The sequence below is a fragment of the Balearica regulorum genome, chromosome 3 (genome assembly GCF_011004875.1).
Source record: "Balearica regulorum gibbericeps isolate bBalReg1 chromosome 3, bBalReg1.pri, whole genome shotgun sequence".
NCBI classification, from domain to species: domain Eukaryota; kingdom Metazoa; phylum Chordata; class Aves; order Gruiformes; family Gruidae; genus Balearica; species Balearica regulorum.
Window position 1 is genome coordinate 67,864,779 of NC_046186.1, and position 18,947 is coordinate 67,883,725.

An 18,947-nucleotide genomic window follows, 5' to 3' on the forward strand; every position below is an offset into this window, starting at 1 on the left:
GTGCTACCCTGCCTTTTCTGATGTCACCTGATTTTTGTGACTTCAGCAATTTTATTGAAACACAGCTTTTGTATCATGTGAAATTAGGGGCATCTGTCTTGGCAGCGTTTGGATTTAAGGCTATGGGTTTTAATACTGTATGCAGAAAAAAAATATGTGTATGCCTATGCCTTTCAAATTTTGACTCAGGCCCAGGGGATTAAGCATGGGTTTATAGTCCTTGTACTGCTTTCACAGTGGCAATACTGAACATTGGCTTTTGCTTGTGATCAACTTATATCTGAGGACCTTTATCAAACTGGTCTATAATGAACAATCGGTGCCCAGGTGTATTGCAGTTTAGCTGGTCTAACAACTGCAGTATTTGTCTTTTGGAATTTGTGATTACAGAATAAGCCCTTATTTAAGTAGGTTTCAGAGAGGTGGTTCTGTTTTCAAGTACATTAACAAAGTAGATCAGAAACTACTTTTAAAACCAAATAAAATATTTAAGGTTAGTTTTAACCCTAACAATGAAGTTCTTGTACTACAGATTATCAGTATGGTACAGTTGCCCAAACCTGTGATCAAAGGACTGCTATAGGTTTGGCTCGATCTAAAGATGTCGACCTTCGCTTTTTCCTGCCTCCCCCACCGTTGCCAAAAATAAAGAATGTAAGTAAATAGAAAGTAGGTATTAGATGATTTTTTTGCTTGCTTGTTTGTTTTTAGTGCTTTCATTCTTGGTAACCATACTAAAGTGGAGTTCTAAAGTAAGTAATCAGTAGTAAAATTAAGATCAAAATACAAAACTGTAATATAGTGATATACCTCTGGGGTATATCTGCATTAGTGAATGGCATGATGGAAAGAAGTAAAGATGGGGGTGGTGGTGATCAATTATTGTTCTTGGACTGTATGTCCGCATTACACATTTACCAGCAGTGAAGTTCAAGCCAGTCTGATGCATGCACTGCCTGTCTGTACCTAATAGGCAATGTGAAGCGGCTTTATATTAAGGCATCCTGGATTGCCTTGTTGATACTGACAGAACCTTTTGCATAGAGAGCACTCTTGGAGGCCTAGTGTGGTGCTCTTAGTAGTGCTCTGGCATGCAGCTTTTAACCTGGGCTATATAAGTAGGGAAACCATTTTGAGTGCACCATGTGACTCCCAAGTACAGATACAAGGCAGATTTCCTGCCTGGAAAAATTCCTCCAACACGTTGAATCACTAATGTAGGCATACCCGCTTTCACCAAAAATACTGCTGTCTTCTCCTTTTGACATTTTAATCTACTTATCTGTGAATTTAGAAGTTACAGAAAGTGTTTGGAGATGAGCTTTACTATTGTTATTATTAACTAAGTTAAATTAAACTTCAGTTATCACAGTACTTGTTAGATTTCATTGAATAGTATTCCAACAGAAAATTCAGTAAGTATGATTTTTAGCTGCCGAAATGCTTGCACCTCGATACAGTAGCTGAGAATTAATCCGATAAGCAAATACGTAACATCTGGAACAGCTTTAAGTAATCCGTCTTAAATTCCCAAATGCCTCCAGAGACTGTGAGGTGGAGACCTGGCTCTTCCCCATCCTCTTTACTTACAGTAAGATCTAGCAGCCTTGTTTTCTTTATACCTAGGCCTGCTGTAGGCCCACCTCTTTATTCCCAGCTTTTGGGCACCAACAAATCCATATTGGATAGATTTGACCTTGTTTTGGTTTTAAGTTAATTAGTAAGAGAAAGTGTGTGTGTGTGTATATATATGATGGTTTGAGCAATCATGTCATATCAGCATCTCCAATAAATAGAATTGGCACATGAAGCGTAATATAAGAGGTCTTTTGTAGTGCTAATAGAATGAATGCTGGTAGAAGTCCCTGTCCCTTAACCAACAAAATGCTGAAAATTGGCTTTAATTGGTAGTGATATTCTCACTTTTTGGTTTCTTATCTTTGTAATATTACATGATGGTGGATCTGTACCTGTCAGTCCTGAAATACTAAAGTATACTAGTATATGGTTGTGGATATACTTTATTTTTACAGCAGTATGATTGCTGGGTGATTGAAGCTAAGACTTCCCAGTCTGCTGCTTAGGAAGTTGAAGGAAATCATTGTGGCAGCAAGTGTTGCCCTGCACATCAGAGATGTCTACATCTCTGATTGTAGGAGGGATTAGAATAACTGCAAGTTCCATGACTGTGGGCAAATAAAATTACTTTGTTAAATCTAATTTTACTGTCACCTATTCCGGATTATTAAATGAACATTTATGTTAATATTTAGAAGATTAAAGATTAAAAGAAGTGCTGTCTGTGTTTTTTACTAGTAGTTTGTACATTCATGTTAATGGAGCAGCACCAAAATTACTGTGTAGTTAAGAGTGAACTTTGAAGCTTCCTGTGCCAAGAACTGTTTTTATTTTGCCCTTCTGGACCTATTAGAATAAGATCACCAAAATAGGAAGTTTAAAGCTTACTTTTCATCTCTCAATTCGTGGTTCTAGAATTATCAGTCTCCAAAATCTTTACAGGTGTAACTATTAAATGGAAGTTGCAGAGCACTCAAATCCGGGGTTTCTATTTTATGGCCTTACTAATATGGCTGATTTGATTATTTCAGATCTTTCTGTGGTTTTGCTTCATGCTTTGAACAGAACTAAAAGCTATTTGTGCTTACTTCTAACAGGATTATCCCATAGAAGATGAACTTCGCTTGTTGTTAGTATCTTTACCTCAGACTGGCCTTGATCCTTGTGTCCAGTACTTCACATCTCTCGCTTTACGTGAAAGTAGTCAGACTCTTGCGGCACAAAGGGTGAGTTCCCCCTGCAGAACAGAACTATTTGGGTTCTTTTTTCCTGCAGAACTCAGATACAAACCTGTTTCCATGTTTTTAAGCATTATAAGAGGAAGAGAAATACAGAGACTTTGTGACTGTACAACATAAGTAAAATCTCTTACGGGTGTCAGTCTCTTCTCCCAAGTAACAAGTGATAGGGCAAGAGGAAATGGCCTCAGGTTGGGCCAGGTGAGGTTTAGATTGGATATTAGGAAAATTTCTTCACTGGGAGGGTTGTCAAGCACTGGAACAGGCTGCTCGGGGAAGTGGTTGAGTCACCATCCCTGGAGGTATTTAAAAGATACGTAGATGTGGTGCCTAGAGACATGGTTCAGTGGTTGGACTTGGCAGTGCTAGATGAACGGTTGGACTTGAGGATCTTAAAGGTCTTTTCCAACCAAAATGATTCTGTGATTCTATGATACAGTCTGTGTGCTCGAAAGCTTGTTTACCTTTACTTACAAGCCTCCCATAAAGTGGATATTTCAACATTTTGTCCACAACATTTCTTTCCGCTTGCAGGGCTCATAAAATAGTTTTTCACATTTCATCTTACCATTGTTTGAGTGTTCTTTTACTGCTGAGATGATTAAACCTCTGTTAAGTCTTAGTAGCAAACTGATAAATTGTTAGCACACCTTAAACTCTGTTATATCACATGGAAATGCCTCCCTGTAACAGATCAATGTAGCCAAAACCAGAATTGGAATAGCGTCATGGTCTGTCTGGACTTGGAACTTAGAAATTCTTCAGCTCTGTCTGTCCAACAGCTTCCTAAGTGGCTTTAGGAACATCATTTAAAGTGTTGTTATTGTTTAAAAATAATAATTGTAATGCCAGTGTCATCCACTCTCTCCTGTGCATTTTATTTTTTTATTAAAAAGTTGTGATTTTTTAAATTGGTGATTATTATTTTTTGAAGATGCAAGAATAAAAATTACTGTCATATTTTAATAATGATGCTTGACAGGTTTTATTTAGAGATTTCAGAGTGCAATAACTCTTTATTTCCTATGACACAATTATGTGTAATGTTTTTACACTATGACTCCTTCATTGTTTTCACAGCCAGAGCTCTTGATATGCAAAAGGAGCTTTGGTAAGAGACCACACTTGGAGGCATTTTGATAATCATACTCTTCTACAAAAAGGCTCTTTATTGAAGTTATGCAGGTTTTCCTACTGCATGATTGAGACAGACTGGTCTTTGGGGACTATGCTAAGTGTTGAAGACTTTTTTTCTTCCTGTTCTCTTTTTTTGCAACTATCGAAGTCTAGATGCAGTCTGATTCTTGCTTTTTTTTGCTTAAGTGAACAATCTTAAAAGAAGACATTCATTAACAAAATGAAAATCCTACATTTTCCCCCTTTACTGCGTGTTTAATATTTCTAGTTAAAAATAGTAGATATTTTTATGATGTACTGTTGTATAATTTGTACATTTTGAAAAATGCATGCTTGCTTGCACTCTATAGCAATTTCTATAGATCATTACACACTTAACATTTTAGTTTAGAAATGCTTATTTTATGTAGCCATTTGGAATGTGGTATCATTTTTACTGGTTCTCATTTCAGGGAGGCTTATGGTGTTTTGGAGGAAATGGACTTCCATATTGTGAAACATTGAGTAAAATCCCTTCAGAGACAGTGGAACTCTTTTGCTTGCAAGCTTTAGTGCAGCATTCTAAGGTAATTTGAAACTGAAACTGAAAAGCTACATTTATAAACATTCCCTTCTAATGCTTTCTCATATATTGGGAAGGAGTTGCCATTTCCTTGTCTCCTGCCCCTCAACCCTCTGTAGGGATGTTCAGACAGCTGAGACTGAATTGGAAGGCATGTAAGTCATGTTATTGTTTCCAATTAGCCCCTATAAGTTCCCCTGTAATATACCTGTATGTGTCCTTCAAGAAGGGGCAGCTCTGACACAGAAAAGCAGCAGAGAATGCCTGCAGTCCAGGTGGCTTTAACAAGGCTTTTTGAGTGCCCACTGGCACTCAAAGTCATGAGGAAACAGTGTTTCCACTCTGCAGCTTCTCAGTAAGCAAGATACTGATGATGTGAAATTCTCAGTGCAAAGTGCCCGTGGATTTGTGTGAGTTGGTGTACATCAGTTCAGAAAGCTTACAAGCGGCCTCTTCTTATGGCTCTTAATTGAACTCTAGTGCCAGGTTTCCAGAAAGCAAAGTAGCCTCATGAATTCAGTCTAATTAGAAGCCAGGATGAAATGCAAACCTTGGCTATTCACAAAGGTCCCTCCTTCAAGGGTCACTGCCTTTGGGCAGGATATTGCACAGCATGCAGCTAATACAGTGCATCTTCCCAGGACCAGTATGTTGTTTGCAGACGTGGATGAAGAATATGGAAGATTTTGTGTAACAGTGATTCTTCTTGTTGCTTGCTGTTGCACTCTTCAGTGTGCACTTAATTGCTCAGAAACCTAGAACACCGAGAAATAGCATTGCGAATACCAAATTGTTATTGGTAGTAGGGATGGATAAAGTGCAGTTTGCCAGTATTCCTTTCCTATCTTCCATATACGTAGAAATTCTGAATTTATGTTCCAGATTTTCATTTTAAACAAGTTGTTACTACTCATTCCAAACATCTGTCTTTGTTGAAAGCCTCAGACTTGAGGACATCAGCAGTTCCATGACTGCCACACATTTTTCAGCACTGTAGACAACATGTTCAAGTTACAAACATTTGGCCAATATCAGTAGTTGACACTGCAACTAATTAGTGCATATTCATCTGTTTGGACTAGAATTTATTGTTGCCCTTAAGATCAATAATGATAGCAGTACTATTTGGACAGTAGAAATACCTCTGTATTTCAAAGAGAAGGGATTATAATGATTGCATTTTTAGGTGGTGAACAGGAAGACAAGTAGCTCTGGTTGAGATAGTGCTTTAACAAATGCAGACAATTGTCCTGTTCAGACTCTGGAACTGTAGCTGAAATTTGATCATGCCAAGTGGAGAGCAATCTCATCTCCTTCAGATGTGGAAGAGAGTAGAGTGATGGTACTCAGCATCTTTCAGGTTGTAAATCCATATAAATCATGCATTTAGCATATTAAAATATTTACTTCCTCTTCAACTATGGCATAATAAATTCTAGATGAATAAGAATTTCTATGTAATAAGGTCTCTGCATCATACTGGCTCTTTAAAATTCCCTAATCTGTGAATTAACAGCATCTCAAAGAACCTTTTACAGAACATCTACTTATTGTCATTGTATTTACTGTACAATGCTAGGTTTCTTCTCACTGTGATAAAATTGAAGCTAAAGGAGGCCTTCAGCTACTACAGAGGATATACCAGCTACGTAAAGATTCAGCAAAAATACAAAGGAACATCATTCGCATTATTGGAAATATGGCTTTGGATGAACGTCTTCATTCATCCATAGTATGTGCAGGTAAAAGGAAAGCAAATGCAAGCAGTCTGAGTGTCAGATTTCTATGCTAAAATTTTCAGTGGATTCAGTGCTTTTGTGTAAAATGCAGCGGACCATGGCAATGGTGTGGGGTTTGTATTTGGGGGGGTGGGGAGGTGGTGGTGTTGGGTTTTTTTAATAGGAAAAAATATAGAAAATTTAGACGGCGTTGATTAAGAACTCCTGTATGCTGCCTAGCCAATATATGTCAGTGCCACAGATGTGTTCTAAGTCTGATGGATGGTGAAAATTTGGACAATTTGGACTTGGTTGATGTTCAGTTCACATTACTGGCAAAAGTCTTTTGAGTTTCCTACTCTTACAGATCATCTACCTTGTAGATTTTTTTAATTTGTTTTTTAATTGACTGTGGTTTAGTCTCCTAAAGGAACAGACCAGCTTGCAGTCCTTACCTTCTGGAATAAAGTGAAACATACTTTCTTGCCCTCCCTTGTTTCATGTTAGGCTAGTAACATTTGCTGAGCCTTGCTCTGATGCCCCCTTTTTAATACACCCTAAATAGCAGGATGGAATTATTCCTTCTAGTTCTGTACCAAATAAATAATTCCAAATGTTTTACTAGGAAAAAAATAAAAATAGAAAATATCAATATGCTGTTGTATACATCCGAGCTAGTGTCTACCTCATTTTTAATCTCCCTGTTGCAAAAAGGAGAAATAGCAAAGGCACAGGGAAAGATTGTGAGGGTGATTAAAAAATTTGGAATAGCTGTGATAGAAAGAACAAATAACTAGACTAAGATACTTAGTTTGGAAAAAGCAACTGAAGGAGAATATGACAGATTTATAAAATCCTCACTGGCATAGAGAAGGCAAACAGGGAATGGTCATCTGCTGTTTCTCGTAACGCAAGACCAAAGGTTCTTGTACATTAATTTATCAAGAGGCAGAACATATAAATGTATATTTTTTTCCATACAGTGCCTGACCAAACTAAAACTTGCCACAAGACATTGTGGTTGCTGATGACTTACAAAGCTTCAAAAAGTGATTAGACAAATTAATGGAAAGAAAAATCTATAAAGCTCTACATACAGAAGCCAAGTTGATTGTAGAAAGTTGAGAGAGTGTAGTGGTGAATCAGCATTATGCACTTGCTCTTTTGTTGTTCTATTCTTGTATTGTTCTGCAACTTCCATTACCGTTCACTTTTTGAGAAAGACAGTGGACTACAAAGGCCTTTGGTCTGAGCTCTAGCACCATTCGTACATTCTTATGATGACTACTAAAACCATACATATAGAGGAAGAGATTTTAAGAGCAAAGTCAGCAGCTCCCTGGGGCAGAACTCTCAGTACAAACACAATTTTAGGCAGTAAACTGGACTCCAGAGCGGAGTGGTTGAATGCTGCTGGTCAAGAGTTGATAAAGACTTCCCTTGTGTTGCTGGGTGATACATAAGAAGAAAGAACCGCTAAGGCTCGTTTTCTTTGCAAAAACTGCCAGCACAAGAAGAGGAGGAAAAGCAATGATGCACTGTGTAGTAGCTGTGATGTGGTGTCTGGGGACAGAAGGATTCTGAGCATTATTTTTGACCCTTCATCTTGGCTCATTTAAGAGAAAAATATCAGAACCAGAGACCTTGCTAGTTTTAATCAGACTAGCTTGGCAGTCTTTCATTTTATTTGGGGAACTGAAAAAAAGGTTTTAGGTAGAATTCTTCTTAAGGAGAACTTGCACAGTGGTCAACATCTATTCTGCTTAGAAATGTAATTTAAATACATAATTCTTAAAATAACTGACGGTTCTCAAAGGTACTTGCATTTAAACAAAAGTCACGTGTCAGTTATTTTCGTAATTCCACAGTGAACAAACTGTCTTGAATTTGAAACTTACTGGCTATACTACTAGCAATGTATTGTGTGTGATTTTGAAAGTGCTCATTAAGTAAATTGTTTCTTCTTTTTTTCAAATCAGCCTCCCATTGAAAATCTCTCTTCACAGTCTTCCCAGGTTTTATTTATGAACTCAGCTTTAATATAACTGTGATTTACAGACCACCCTTGCTAAGCAGCAACAAGATTTATCAGGATTTTAAAGAAATATATATGTGTGTGTGTGCGCGCGTGCGTATAAAAGATATTCCTTTGCATTTCTCACTAATCTATGAACATCCTCACCCATGTCTAAGAAACTATATTTTACACCTTAGGTAAGGTATTATAAAGTGTCTGTTTTTTCTTAAGGTAGCTATGACTTAAAATTTCATTGAGGATGGTATTCAAAGGTTTCCTTCCTTAATTTTCTTATGCTGCTTAGCTATAAATAGTATACTATTTTTAGAATAGTGGGGACATTTTAATTCCCTAAACAGCTTTTCACATACTGGATTTTAAAATTAGAAATGGTTGTACTCTCGAGCAAGCATAATTTCTTTTCACCTACCATTACTCCCGTGGGTTGTTTTCTGTGTCTTTCATATGCTTTAAGCTTCATTTTCTCTGGGACATTTCTTTTCTCTCTTTTTTTGCATCTTAGCTGCAAAAAGAGACTTGAGATCTGTTCTTTCTCTAACAACTGCCCTGACCTACTGATACACTTTCTTTTTCTTCTGAGAAGGGGTTCTCCTTCAGATCATAAATACATTGCCTCCCGCCGGTCTGGATTTTTGAATTTTGGAGGTTCGACTTACCTAGCATTGCCTTTTCTGCGGTAAAGTGGATTGAAATAATTTGCTTTGATGTTACCATTCTTAAGTTTTAACATCTGTTTTCAGAAGTATACTTTGAAGGATGATGTTTCTGAATTCTTTTGTTTGGATGACTAATTAGATAACCTGCCACTTTATTTTTTTCAATGTAGGGTGGGTTTCTGTACTTGCTGAAGTAATGAAATCTCCACATGTCATTCAGTCTTCTCATGCATCCAGAGCTTTGGCTAATCTAGACAGGGACACAGTGCAAGAAAAGTATCCAGATGGTGTTTATGTCTTACATCCACAATATCGTAGCAGGTAAAGCAGAAGAAGATATTGTACATGCTGTAATTTTGAGTTGCTTGTTATACTGTTCAGGTACAAAACTTTGGAAGAGTTGACATCAGAGTGCTGCTGTATTGATGTCACCTGGTCCTTCTGTTCTTTGGTGGGTTGATAGGACTGAATTTAGATTCTCAAATAGGAGAACAATGGAAGTGCTCGGAGCAGTCCATAGCCATGAAAGGGGTATTACTGTGTTGCATGAAAAAATCCAAACAAACCATGAGATGAATTACTGCTTTGCATGTGTTGCAACCATTTAACCTTTGCACTGGCTCTCTTGGGATACAGTGCCTTGTAATTATGCTACTGGGAGCAGCACATGTGGGCCTAAGATGCAGGAAATTTACAGCTTCAGCTTCTTTTAATAGTGATTGTGTATCTGGGACTGAAGCAGTCTCCAACATGGTATGTCACTTAGGAGCAACTATTCCCTGGGTCATTGGTGTTAGTCAGGTTACAGTGAAGATCTAATTTGATGATAAAGCTAGAACTGCCGAGTTGCATTAACAGTAGGTTGAGAGAATGGTGTTTTTCATTATAGAAAATTATGACTTCTGGGTACTTTCCTACGTCTTTTTATATCTCTCCCTTCTGGTTATATCCTTGTTTTTTATCTTGATCTGACTATCCTCTTTGAAATATCATGAAATGTCATGGACTGTTGTCCATGAGGTAAGAAATCACATATAGTATTAAAGTAGCATTTTGGCATCCCCTAGGTTAAAAGTTCTGCGTGAATTTAATTTGCTAAAAGAATACGTACCATGCATCTCTTAAAAATTCCTTTTTCTCTGTCAGTCAGCCCATCAGAGCAGACATCCTTTTTGTTCATGGTCTTTTGGGAGCAGCATTTAAGACCTGGCGACAGCAAGACATTGACCGGCGTTTGCATGAAAAGACTTCAGAAGGGGAAGAGGACTATAGCCAGTGCTGGCCAAAGGTAAAAAGACAGTAACATCTTCACATGCGGCCACTGTTTTCTTATTAATGAGACCTGTCCAGAGGATCTAGAATTACAGTCTGGCAGTTGCCTATTTTGAATCAAATTACTTTCAATCTATTATACAAATAGCACTTTCTAAGTTCCTGATACCTTTTCATTAGCAAGCTGAAATTTTGGATAGGTGGTTCTTGCAAAGGAAAATCCCTGCTAAATTTAATGCTGTCAGCATCATTCTTCTACTAATGAAAGAGACGGCAATGGCTGTTTTCCTCATGCTCTTTTATTTTTTTTTTAAATGCAATGTTATTGCTGAGAAAGACATACAATGTCATTTTAAAATAAGTATGCTTTCTTACATGGGTATCCAAGTACCTCGATTTTTGCAAATTGCTACTTAAATATTATTGGTAAATAAGTAATTACTGCTTCAAGCAACCCACAGTGCTATAGCCACCAAAGTATCTCTGTAAAACTTAAACTGATCAGTCCTGTTGGTAATCTTGGTAATTCTTGTTTCACCCAGGAGAGGGAGCCAGGAATGCATGAGTTAGTAATCCATCTCCATCCATTGCCTACTTTATGGCTGGGGAACTGACTAGAGTTCACCAGCCTGTAATAAAAGAATAATAGTCTAAGTGTAAGATGTGTTTGGGGATTAACTGAAGAGCAGAAATCTTGTGTGATGTTGTCCCCATAGTAACATCTTTGCTCCATTGCTGATAAATTGCTTGCAAGAGTTTAAGTAATTCAATTATAAACTCCTTTTGGTTTCATTTTGCTTAATTTAGACATGGCTGGCTTCAGACTGTCCTGCCCTTAGAATCATATCTGTGGAATATGACACCCATTTGAGTGACTGGAAAGCAAAATGTCCTGTTGAGGCTCACAGGTAACAAATGAAGTGTCTGCAGTTTGGAGAGGGGGCAGGAAGGAGACCTGTGAAACTGATCCTTGGGATCACGTGGTGTGAAACAGTGAATTTAACTTTAACTTTTGTACTTGAAAATCAACTTTGGAAAAACATTAGGTACAGTCATGGTATATGTGTCCTTTTTAGCCTTACGGATAAGTACTTGTGGCAACTTCTTAAATTCTTGCAGTCTGTTCTGGCATGTAAACAGGGAAAAAATAAGGAAGACGTGGCTGTCAATAGGCCTGTTTGAAATTAGGCGGAACAGTGACAGTAAAAACCATGTAGGTGGTCACCTCTACCAGAGAACTTTTATCCTGTGTCCATCTGGAGTAGGTATAATGAAATAAAATTTGAAAAAGAAATAAACGTATATTTATTTATTTATTTTAAGATAATGTCTTTTTCATTACAAAATGGAAAATTACATTACCTGCTACTTATGGTCACCCAAGCATAGTATTTGATTATTTTATAATTTGATATGGTTAATAAAAAATGAAAGATATTCAAGACATTTTTAACTAGCAGGAACAAAGAGGTAGCAGTAGTATCACAACCTTATGATTGCTCCAAGTATGGGGGCTCATTCACTGTTTCAAATGGGAATTTTCATGTCCCTCAGCTATCCTAAAGCCTATTGTTCAGCTGAAAAGACACATTTGAGTATCTTTTTCATATGTGTTATAATAGCAATTTCTAGCGAGAATGCTGAGAAGCAAGAGAGATGAAGTGAATTAGACTCTGAACAGTGGTTGTCCCAATATCCTGATGTTTCCATTATCCAGGGGTCTTGCTGCAAGGAGTCACAATATTGCACTTTAAAGCTTAGATTGGGAATTGGCATTTGTTTTGTTTTTGTTGTACTGCAGATTCATTTTCAACCTTTATCCTTTCCAGGGCTCAGTCTCTTCATTTATAAATTGGAGATTATTGTACTTTTATGCTACTTCAATACAAAGCATTTGGAGATTATTGTCTGGAAAGTATAATGGACATTATCTGTGATATTTTAATGTATTGGTTGATCATGCATTTAGTTATTAATTTCCCGTACGTTGCTCCGCATTTTGAGCATTGTTTAGCAAAGTACGTTTTTGTCAGACATCAGATATATTCTTGTTTCAGGGTATAAAGTTCACTATGCATCGATGATAGTTTCATTTACACATTGAAACAAAATGATCTTTTCATATTATGAAAGTATCTAAAAACCCATAAAGAGATTTGTGGAACTAAAGCTAAAGGAGATGAGTAGTGAGTGAAATTAAAACAAAACTTTCTAGCAAGATCAAGAAACTGAATTTAGTGCAATTCTTGTTGTCCTTGTGAAGCCAAGCTTAGAAGAGTTTTTGGCATTTGTCAATGTAGCAACAATAATTAAGCAATTAATGTTTTATGTACCTAATTCACCTTCATAAATGTGCAGCACTGAAAATTCATTCTGTTTTAACATTGCCTTTTAACCTATCATGCTTTGTCATGCTTGTGTTTGATTTTTCTTTGCAGGAAGTCTATTGCTTACAGGAGCAATGAGCTGCTCAACAAGCTCAGAGCTGCTGGGATTGGAGACAGACCTCTGGTGTGGGTATCCCATAGCATGGGTGGTAAGCACATTGCCTGTTTGATATAAAGTGTATATCTGCCGTTATACTTCAGAATAAGCTGCTAGCCACATTCAGGCTGAAATGCAATTATTCAGAATAGCTTATCTAAAAAATTTGCAAAGACCTAAAAATGCAAAATAGATTTGTACTTTCTTAATGCATTATATTCAGTAGCACATGCATTTCGAAAGGATTTTTATTACTGGGTTTTTTTATTGTGTTGGTTTAAAAACACTAAATCAATGAGTGGAAATTCATACAAATGGGAATCCAGAGGCAAAATTTTCTCTGTGATCAGGCATATAGTAAATGTCATTAGCAACACTTAAAGCAAACCAAAATTGGATTTGCATCATTCATTGACGTTTTATTTTAATGCCTTCTCAGGTTTTGTTTGGGTTTTTTTTCAACTTAATCTTACATATTTGACAAACTAAGGACTAATCAACTGAGGCAAGAATATGGTTGGTTGTTTCATGGATAATATAGCATGATTGTTATTTTCACAGTGGTTTAAATCCCTGCATTAATTCAGTTTCCGTTGCCAGGTCTTCTAGTTAAAAAGATGCTGGTGGATGCTTCCAAGAATCCAGAAATGGATAAAATTGTAAACAACACCAGAGGAATCATATTTTATAGCGTACCTCACCATGGTTCCCAGCTGGCTGAATATTCTATAAATGCTAGATATCTTCTCTTTCCATCTGTGGAGGTTAAAGAACTCAGCAAGGGTATGCTCACTTTGCTACCATTTAACAGCAGGGATCTATGCTAATCTGTTCATGATGCTTTTTTTTATTGTGCTGTCAGGAAAAAAGCTGGATAAAAACAACAAACTCCCTTTTTATGTTTTGGGTTGCATATTGAATTACTGTAAGTAATTCTGAGTAACTGTTTCATTTGTTTGCAGAGGTGAGGGGAAAATAGGGACTCGGAACAAGTTTCTAACAAGAGTAGTTTAGGCCATTTAGGAATGTAGTAACTCAACGTGTGCTGGACATTAAACTCTTCTACATAAATTCCATGCTATGCTGAAATAAACAGTGGTTACATATGATAGCTGGAAAAAGGGATTACAAACAAAATGGTACTCCTTTTACTGGAGTACTAATTTTTCCAAAACATCTCTTTAGGAATGCAGTCTTGCCAGACAAATGCTATAATCTTTTGTTCAAGATAACACTGCAAAAATTATGTTGCTTTTTCTCAGATTCTCCTGCCCTTAAAGAGCTGAATGATGACTTCCTGTCTTTTGCCAAAGATAAGAAATTTTCAGTGCTGAGTTTTGCAGAAACCTTACCAACACACATAGGCAGCATGATAAAACTGCATGTCGTACCTCTGGAATCGGCAAGTAAGTCAGCCATTTAATTTATTTAATTTTGTATATGTTCATGTAAGCATCAATAATGAGGAAGGATTATAAATGCTACGGTAGAAAGACCTAGAAAAAATACCTCTGTTATGTTGTGAGGGGGTTTGTTTAAACTTTTGGCTGAGTTTGAACTACAGTCGCCCTGCTGAGATCAGACACAGCTACATTTATATCTTAGAATAGTGGTTGTTTTGACTTTTCTAAATGTGAGTAACGCTTGATTGAAAAAAGCAGGGTAGACCCTGGTGTAACATTACATTGTTGTAGTCCTTTCCTTTGTAATTATGAGTAACTGTTGTTTATCCTTGTATAGGTAGGCTGAATAGTGTTTCAGAAGCTCCTGCAAATTCCAGCTATTTCCTCCTTTAAAAAATAAGAAAGAAAATTAGCAAACTGCTAATGGAAGGAAAAAAGTCACAAAGCTGTTTTTCAATGTTGAGTCCTTTATCTTCCATGGCTCAGGTACTCAAGCAACAGAGTTTACCTCCTGAAGAATTTCCTCCATCTTTTTGCCTGTTGTAGGAGAAGGGAACACCAGACAGTTCTTTCCCTTGCCTTGTTTATGGGTGTTTTAAGTCTGATATTTTCACGTTTTCCCTGGGCAAAACCTTCTTCTGCACTGCCCAAGGTACCTGTAAGGTACTATCACTTTGCTGAGTTTTAGATCAGGCTTTCCACCAGCTAAATCCACTGGGTTACATGCAAGGTTAGTTGCTCTGAAAGAGGCAGACTATACATCCCTGTTCTCCCGAGTCAATATTTAGCAGTACTTTTTCAGTATGTCTTCTCAACAAGCAATTGTTTGTGAAAATGTTGCTGATGCAACTGTATTGACGAGGACTGAAAAACCGGGCACTTGTTTTTTTGATTTCACAAAACAAAATGAAAAAAAGGGCTAGATAACAGAGTGCACAGATAAGCGTTGTACACTTATAATTTTGTAGCTTATTTCTCCTCTTCTAGAGGTGACGCACAGTGCAGCACATGAGCTCTCTTGAAAGCCTTTAGAGGGTACGTGACCGTTCAGTGGCACACAACTCATTTTGTTCAAAGCCCAAGCTGACAAGCAGTACACTCACTGTTTCTTACACGCATGCCTGGGCACGTGAAAGCAAACCTTCATCCTGCTTTACTGTAATTTTACATGGTTAAAGATACAGAGTTCCAAGCAAAGTGGAGGATTTCTCAGGAGGTTTAGTGAATAGATAATAAACTGGAATGTGGCAGTCACAGCATCCCAACTGGAAAGTTCACTAGTAGTGATAGCTGTCAGGAAAGAGTAAATGCTGTAGTGGACCCCAAAATCAGTAGCTGAAAATGGAATACTTGTATTCTGCAATTAAGCAATGTAAATTTTTCACCTCCCCAGAAATGTGTGTAGTAATTTCTGGCATATTTCAGGTTCATTCTAGTCCCATTTTTAATTTCTACATCAAAGTATTTTTATAAGGAATATGGGCAATTAGTGGTGATCAGAATCTGGATACCCTGGATTAAACCCTATCCGTGTTCATGTCAAGGCTTAAACTTCAGTTAGGAGTTTGCTGTCAGTCAGGTGTTGGTAAAGGAAGTTCTGATTCTTCAGAGTTGTCTGTATGGAGAAATGTATATTTGTGTATTCCTAATAAAGGTAGTAGAACTCTGACCTAATGGTTAACCAGTGTGGGTTTTGTAGCAGTGTATAGCTCTGACTACAACAGTGTGTATTGATGCTGTTAGCACATTAAAAAATAATGAAGACAAAACAGTTAAGCTGAAGACAGGAGGAGTTGCTTTTGAGAGAGAAATTGCTGATGCAAAATATGCTTTTCAGTCTAGGTGATCTTACAGACTTTAGTAGGTTTTTTTTCTTCATCCTTTTTTTTTTTCTTCTTCTCCCAGACTTAGGAATTGGAGACCTTATTCCAGTGGATGTTAATCATCTAAATATTTGTAAGCCAAAGAAGAAGGATGCTTTCCTGTACCAATGTACATTGAAGTTCATTCAGGATGTTTTAGCCCAAGAACTTGGAGACTGAGTTTTTGCCATCCTTGACTGCTTACTGCCTGCATTTGGTGTAACACAGTAAGTTCTTCTAACATTTGCTAGGAGATCTGCAGAACTGCAAAGATGCTATGTCAGTAGTATCTGCTGCTAAAATAATTTTCAGTGCATCTCCAACTTAGACACTTCCCCAACTTATTTCTAAAATGTATTCAAAACAAATACAAACTGAAGTCCTGTAAACTTGGCAAAAAGAAAATGAGCATTGGCTTAGAGGAACCGTGATCTGTCAACAAAATATGTGTAAATTCTCCAGCAACTTCACTGGGAGGGGATGGGGGATTCAGCCAAAGAGAAGTTCCACTTAGTGTACAGATATCCCTCTGGAGCACACAACTAGGCTATGGAGAGTGCACAGGATATCTTCTTTTAGCAAAAATAAAATAAAAATGAAGCTTGCTCTGGAAGTTGGTGGTCTCATTACAGTAAATACGCATCTGGGACTGAAGCCTTTTAGAGAGGATCAGAAACAACTAACTGAGGTGGTTATTTGTTGTGTCAAAAGGGAGAAGCAGCATGTGGCTGCCTCGGAGCTTTGACTTACTGTCCATGTTAAGTGGTCTCACTGGAGCCTGAGGAAGTTTATCCAGGTGAACAAAAAGGTACCATTTTGGTCTAGTGGCCCAATTACAGGAGTTTTTGTAACTTGCCTTTCCATTTAATAGACCACCCACATTCGTCAGCAAATACGGCATCTGTTTTCTGCAGGAGAAAGCGATAGGTTGGTAGGTTGTCCTGGGTAGATGTGTTACTCATTTAGAAGCTTTTTCTTGAGCTGATTTAAAGAAGAGCACTGAAAATGCTCAAGTGGGGTAAGACAAATGTAGGCCCTGACAAGAAAGCTGATGCTTAGAGTTTGGAGCTCAGGTAGAGAAAAAGTAAAGCAGGGAAAAATTCAGGTGATCATAAGTTCCCACTGGAAGTGCAGAAGATCCCAGACGTTTTGGTTTCTTGAGGCCCAAATGTATTTATTGGTGCAGAGATAGAGGAAACCAGCAGTGTTGTCTTATTTGACTTTGTGTTAAGGATACCTTAACAGTACTGATGAGAAATAAGTATTTTTGGGGAAAAAAAATGGCAGCGCTCGGTCACTTTTTTAAAGTCTTAGATAGTTTGCAATGTAGTTAAAAGCAGCCTAGTCTAATTGTGGTCTCTTTCCTTCCTTTCTTTCCACCCCCCACCGTTTTTGAAAACAGCTGTAGGCTATGATTAGGCTATACTGCCCTAGCTGACCGTTTGTTAAATAAAGCCTGTATTGATGAACAGGCTTAAGGCATCTCTTAGTATCACTTCTGTGAAATGGATCTAATACTACTGGCCTTAAAATGACGGCTAGGAAAGCTACCAAAGAGGTGGGATGCGCCTTGCCGTTCTCTGTGGGCTTGGTGCAGGTGCCAGTGGCCGTTGCAGGCCTGCCAGGTCCTGAGGCCACCTTAGCTGGTCTCACTTCAGAGCACTCCAGCCCAGGAGGACACTACATCTGAAATTACACTTCTGGGAGCTGAGGCTTGACCTGCTGGAGTTGTGTACTAAAACTCCCAAGAGCAGTACGGAAAACGTACAGCACTACACTGGCAAAAAGAACATTTTTTTCCCCCCAACGGGGATGTAGGTGAGAGCACTGCATGGCAGTATTTCAAATAGAAGATGTAACAGAACTGTCCTAACTTCTAAAGAGGTTTACCCTTTTTACACTGTGATTTAAACTTCAGTGTAAATTTATGAGAACACTTTGTATTCACAAAGTAGAGGGAATGTGGAATTCATTGCGAATAGACAAGACTTGTAATAATCGAATGCGTGTTTAGTGTGACAAATCTTGTATTGATTTTAACAGACTTCTTTGGCTTACAGGGATTCGTCAGATCAATGACATTATACATTAATCTCAGTAAATGCACCTATGTTTTGTTACTGTAACTGGAACTCTTGAAGCAACTTTCTCCTTTTTGTAACTGTATGTATATATGTGTAACTTTTAAAACGAATATTTTGAGGGGGGGATTGCTTTTGGTTGTTGTTTGTTGTTTGGTTTTTTTAATATAGTAATGAAATGTGTTTTCAAAAATGTACTGGATGTGCCACAAAATGTAGTAAAGGTGAATGATCTGCCAAAATTAATGCTCTAGATTGTGTTCGCTTTTGTTAAAGACCTGCATTATTTTTTAGTGATTGTCTCATGCTGGAAGAATGTACCATTTACAGAAAATGAAGGGTAAGAGACATACTACTGGAGAGCGCGGCCGGTCATCACTGTTTTGCCAAACTGAACAGTTTTTCAGTTGTGCTTTTAGGTTTTGCAGAAGTGTCCCCTAAAGCATGCAGAGACATTGCTTCAAGGGCCAGAGGCTCTGTTCCATAGCATTCATGTCTGCTTCCCATTAGCAACTTATGCTTTCATGCTTCCCTGGTGTCACATCAATTCAGAATAGTGCCTTCATGTAAAAGGTCTCAAAGTATGCCCTTAATCCCAGCTGCAGCTGTGGCTATCTGCTACGGGTGAATTGTCTGAGAAGGTGGTATTTCATCTGCATTGTGGCATCCAAGACTAAAATAGTAAAACAGGAAGGGCGGGCTAATAGGAGTTTGTTGGTCCTCTTGCACTTGTTGTCCAGCACTCTTGTATAACTGTATTGGTACTTCCTGTAGCAACAGTCATCACGTTTTTAATTGCTGTGATTACAGTAGTACAAACTGGCTTTCGCTATGATTTGTGCTCCGTGGTGCCAGGCAGAGCAGTTAGCTAGAAAGGAGAAATCTTCCCATCTGGTGAAAATGTCAATTCTGGACAAA

The 18,947-nt window shown here is 37.8% G+C and overlaps 1 protein-coding gene across 11 annotated transcripts in view; it reads left to right on the plus strand.

Moving 5' to 3' along the window:
* SERAC1 (serine active site containing 1) overlaps window positions 1-18,947 on the plus strand; it is a 379,919-nt gene that overhangs the window by 359,023 nt on the left and 1,949 nt on the right. For 8 of the 11 annotated variants that reach the window (XM_075748328.1, XM_075748321.1, XM_075748325.1 and 5 more), the window contains 11 exons: window positions 533-654; window positions 2,676-2,804; window positions 4,406-4,519; window positions 6,095-6,257; window positions 9,098-9,248; window positions 10,074-10,215; window positions 11,007-11,107; window positions 12,638-12,735; window positions 13,284-13,466; window positions 13,946-14,089; window positions 15,992-18,275. In XM_075748328.1, coding sequence (XP_075604443.1) covers window positions 533-654; window positions 2,676-2,804; window positions 4,406-4,519; window positions 6,095-6,257; window positions 9,098-9,248; window positions 10,074-10,215; window positions 11,007-11,107; window positions 12,638-12,735; window positions 13,284-13,466; window positions 13,946-14,089; window positions 15,992-16,128 — 1,484 coding nt within the window. In that variant the 3' untranslated portion in view covers window positions 16,129-18,275. Of the gene's footprint in view, window positions 1-532; window positions 655-2,675; window positions 2,805-4,405; window positions 4,520-6,094; window positions 6,258-9,097; window positions 9,249-10,073; window positions 10,216-11,006; window positions 11,108-12,637; window positions 12,736-13,283; window positions 13,467-13,945; window positions 14,090-14,423; window positions 14,704-15,991; window positions 18,276-18,323; window positions 18,344-18,947 lie in introns of those variants that run through there. The other 3 variants (XM_075748331.1, XM_075748329.1, XM_075748332.1) reach the window with 3 other exon arrangements.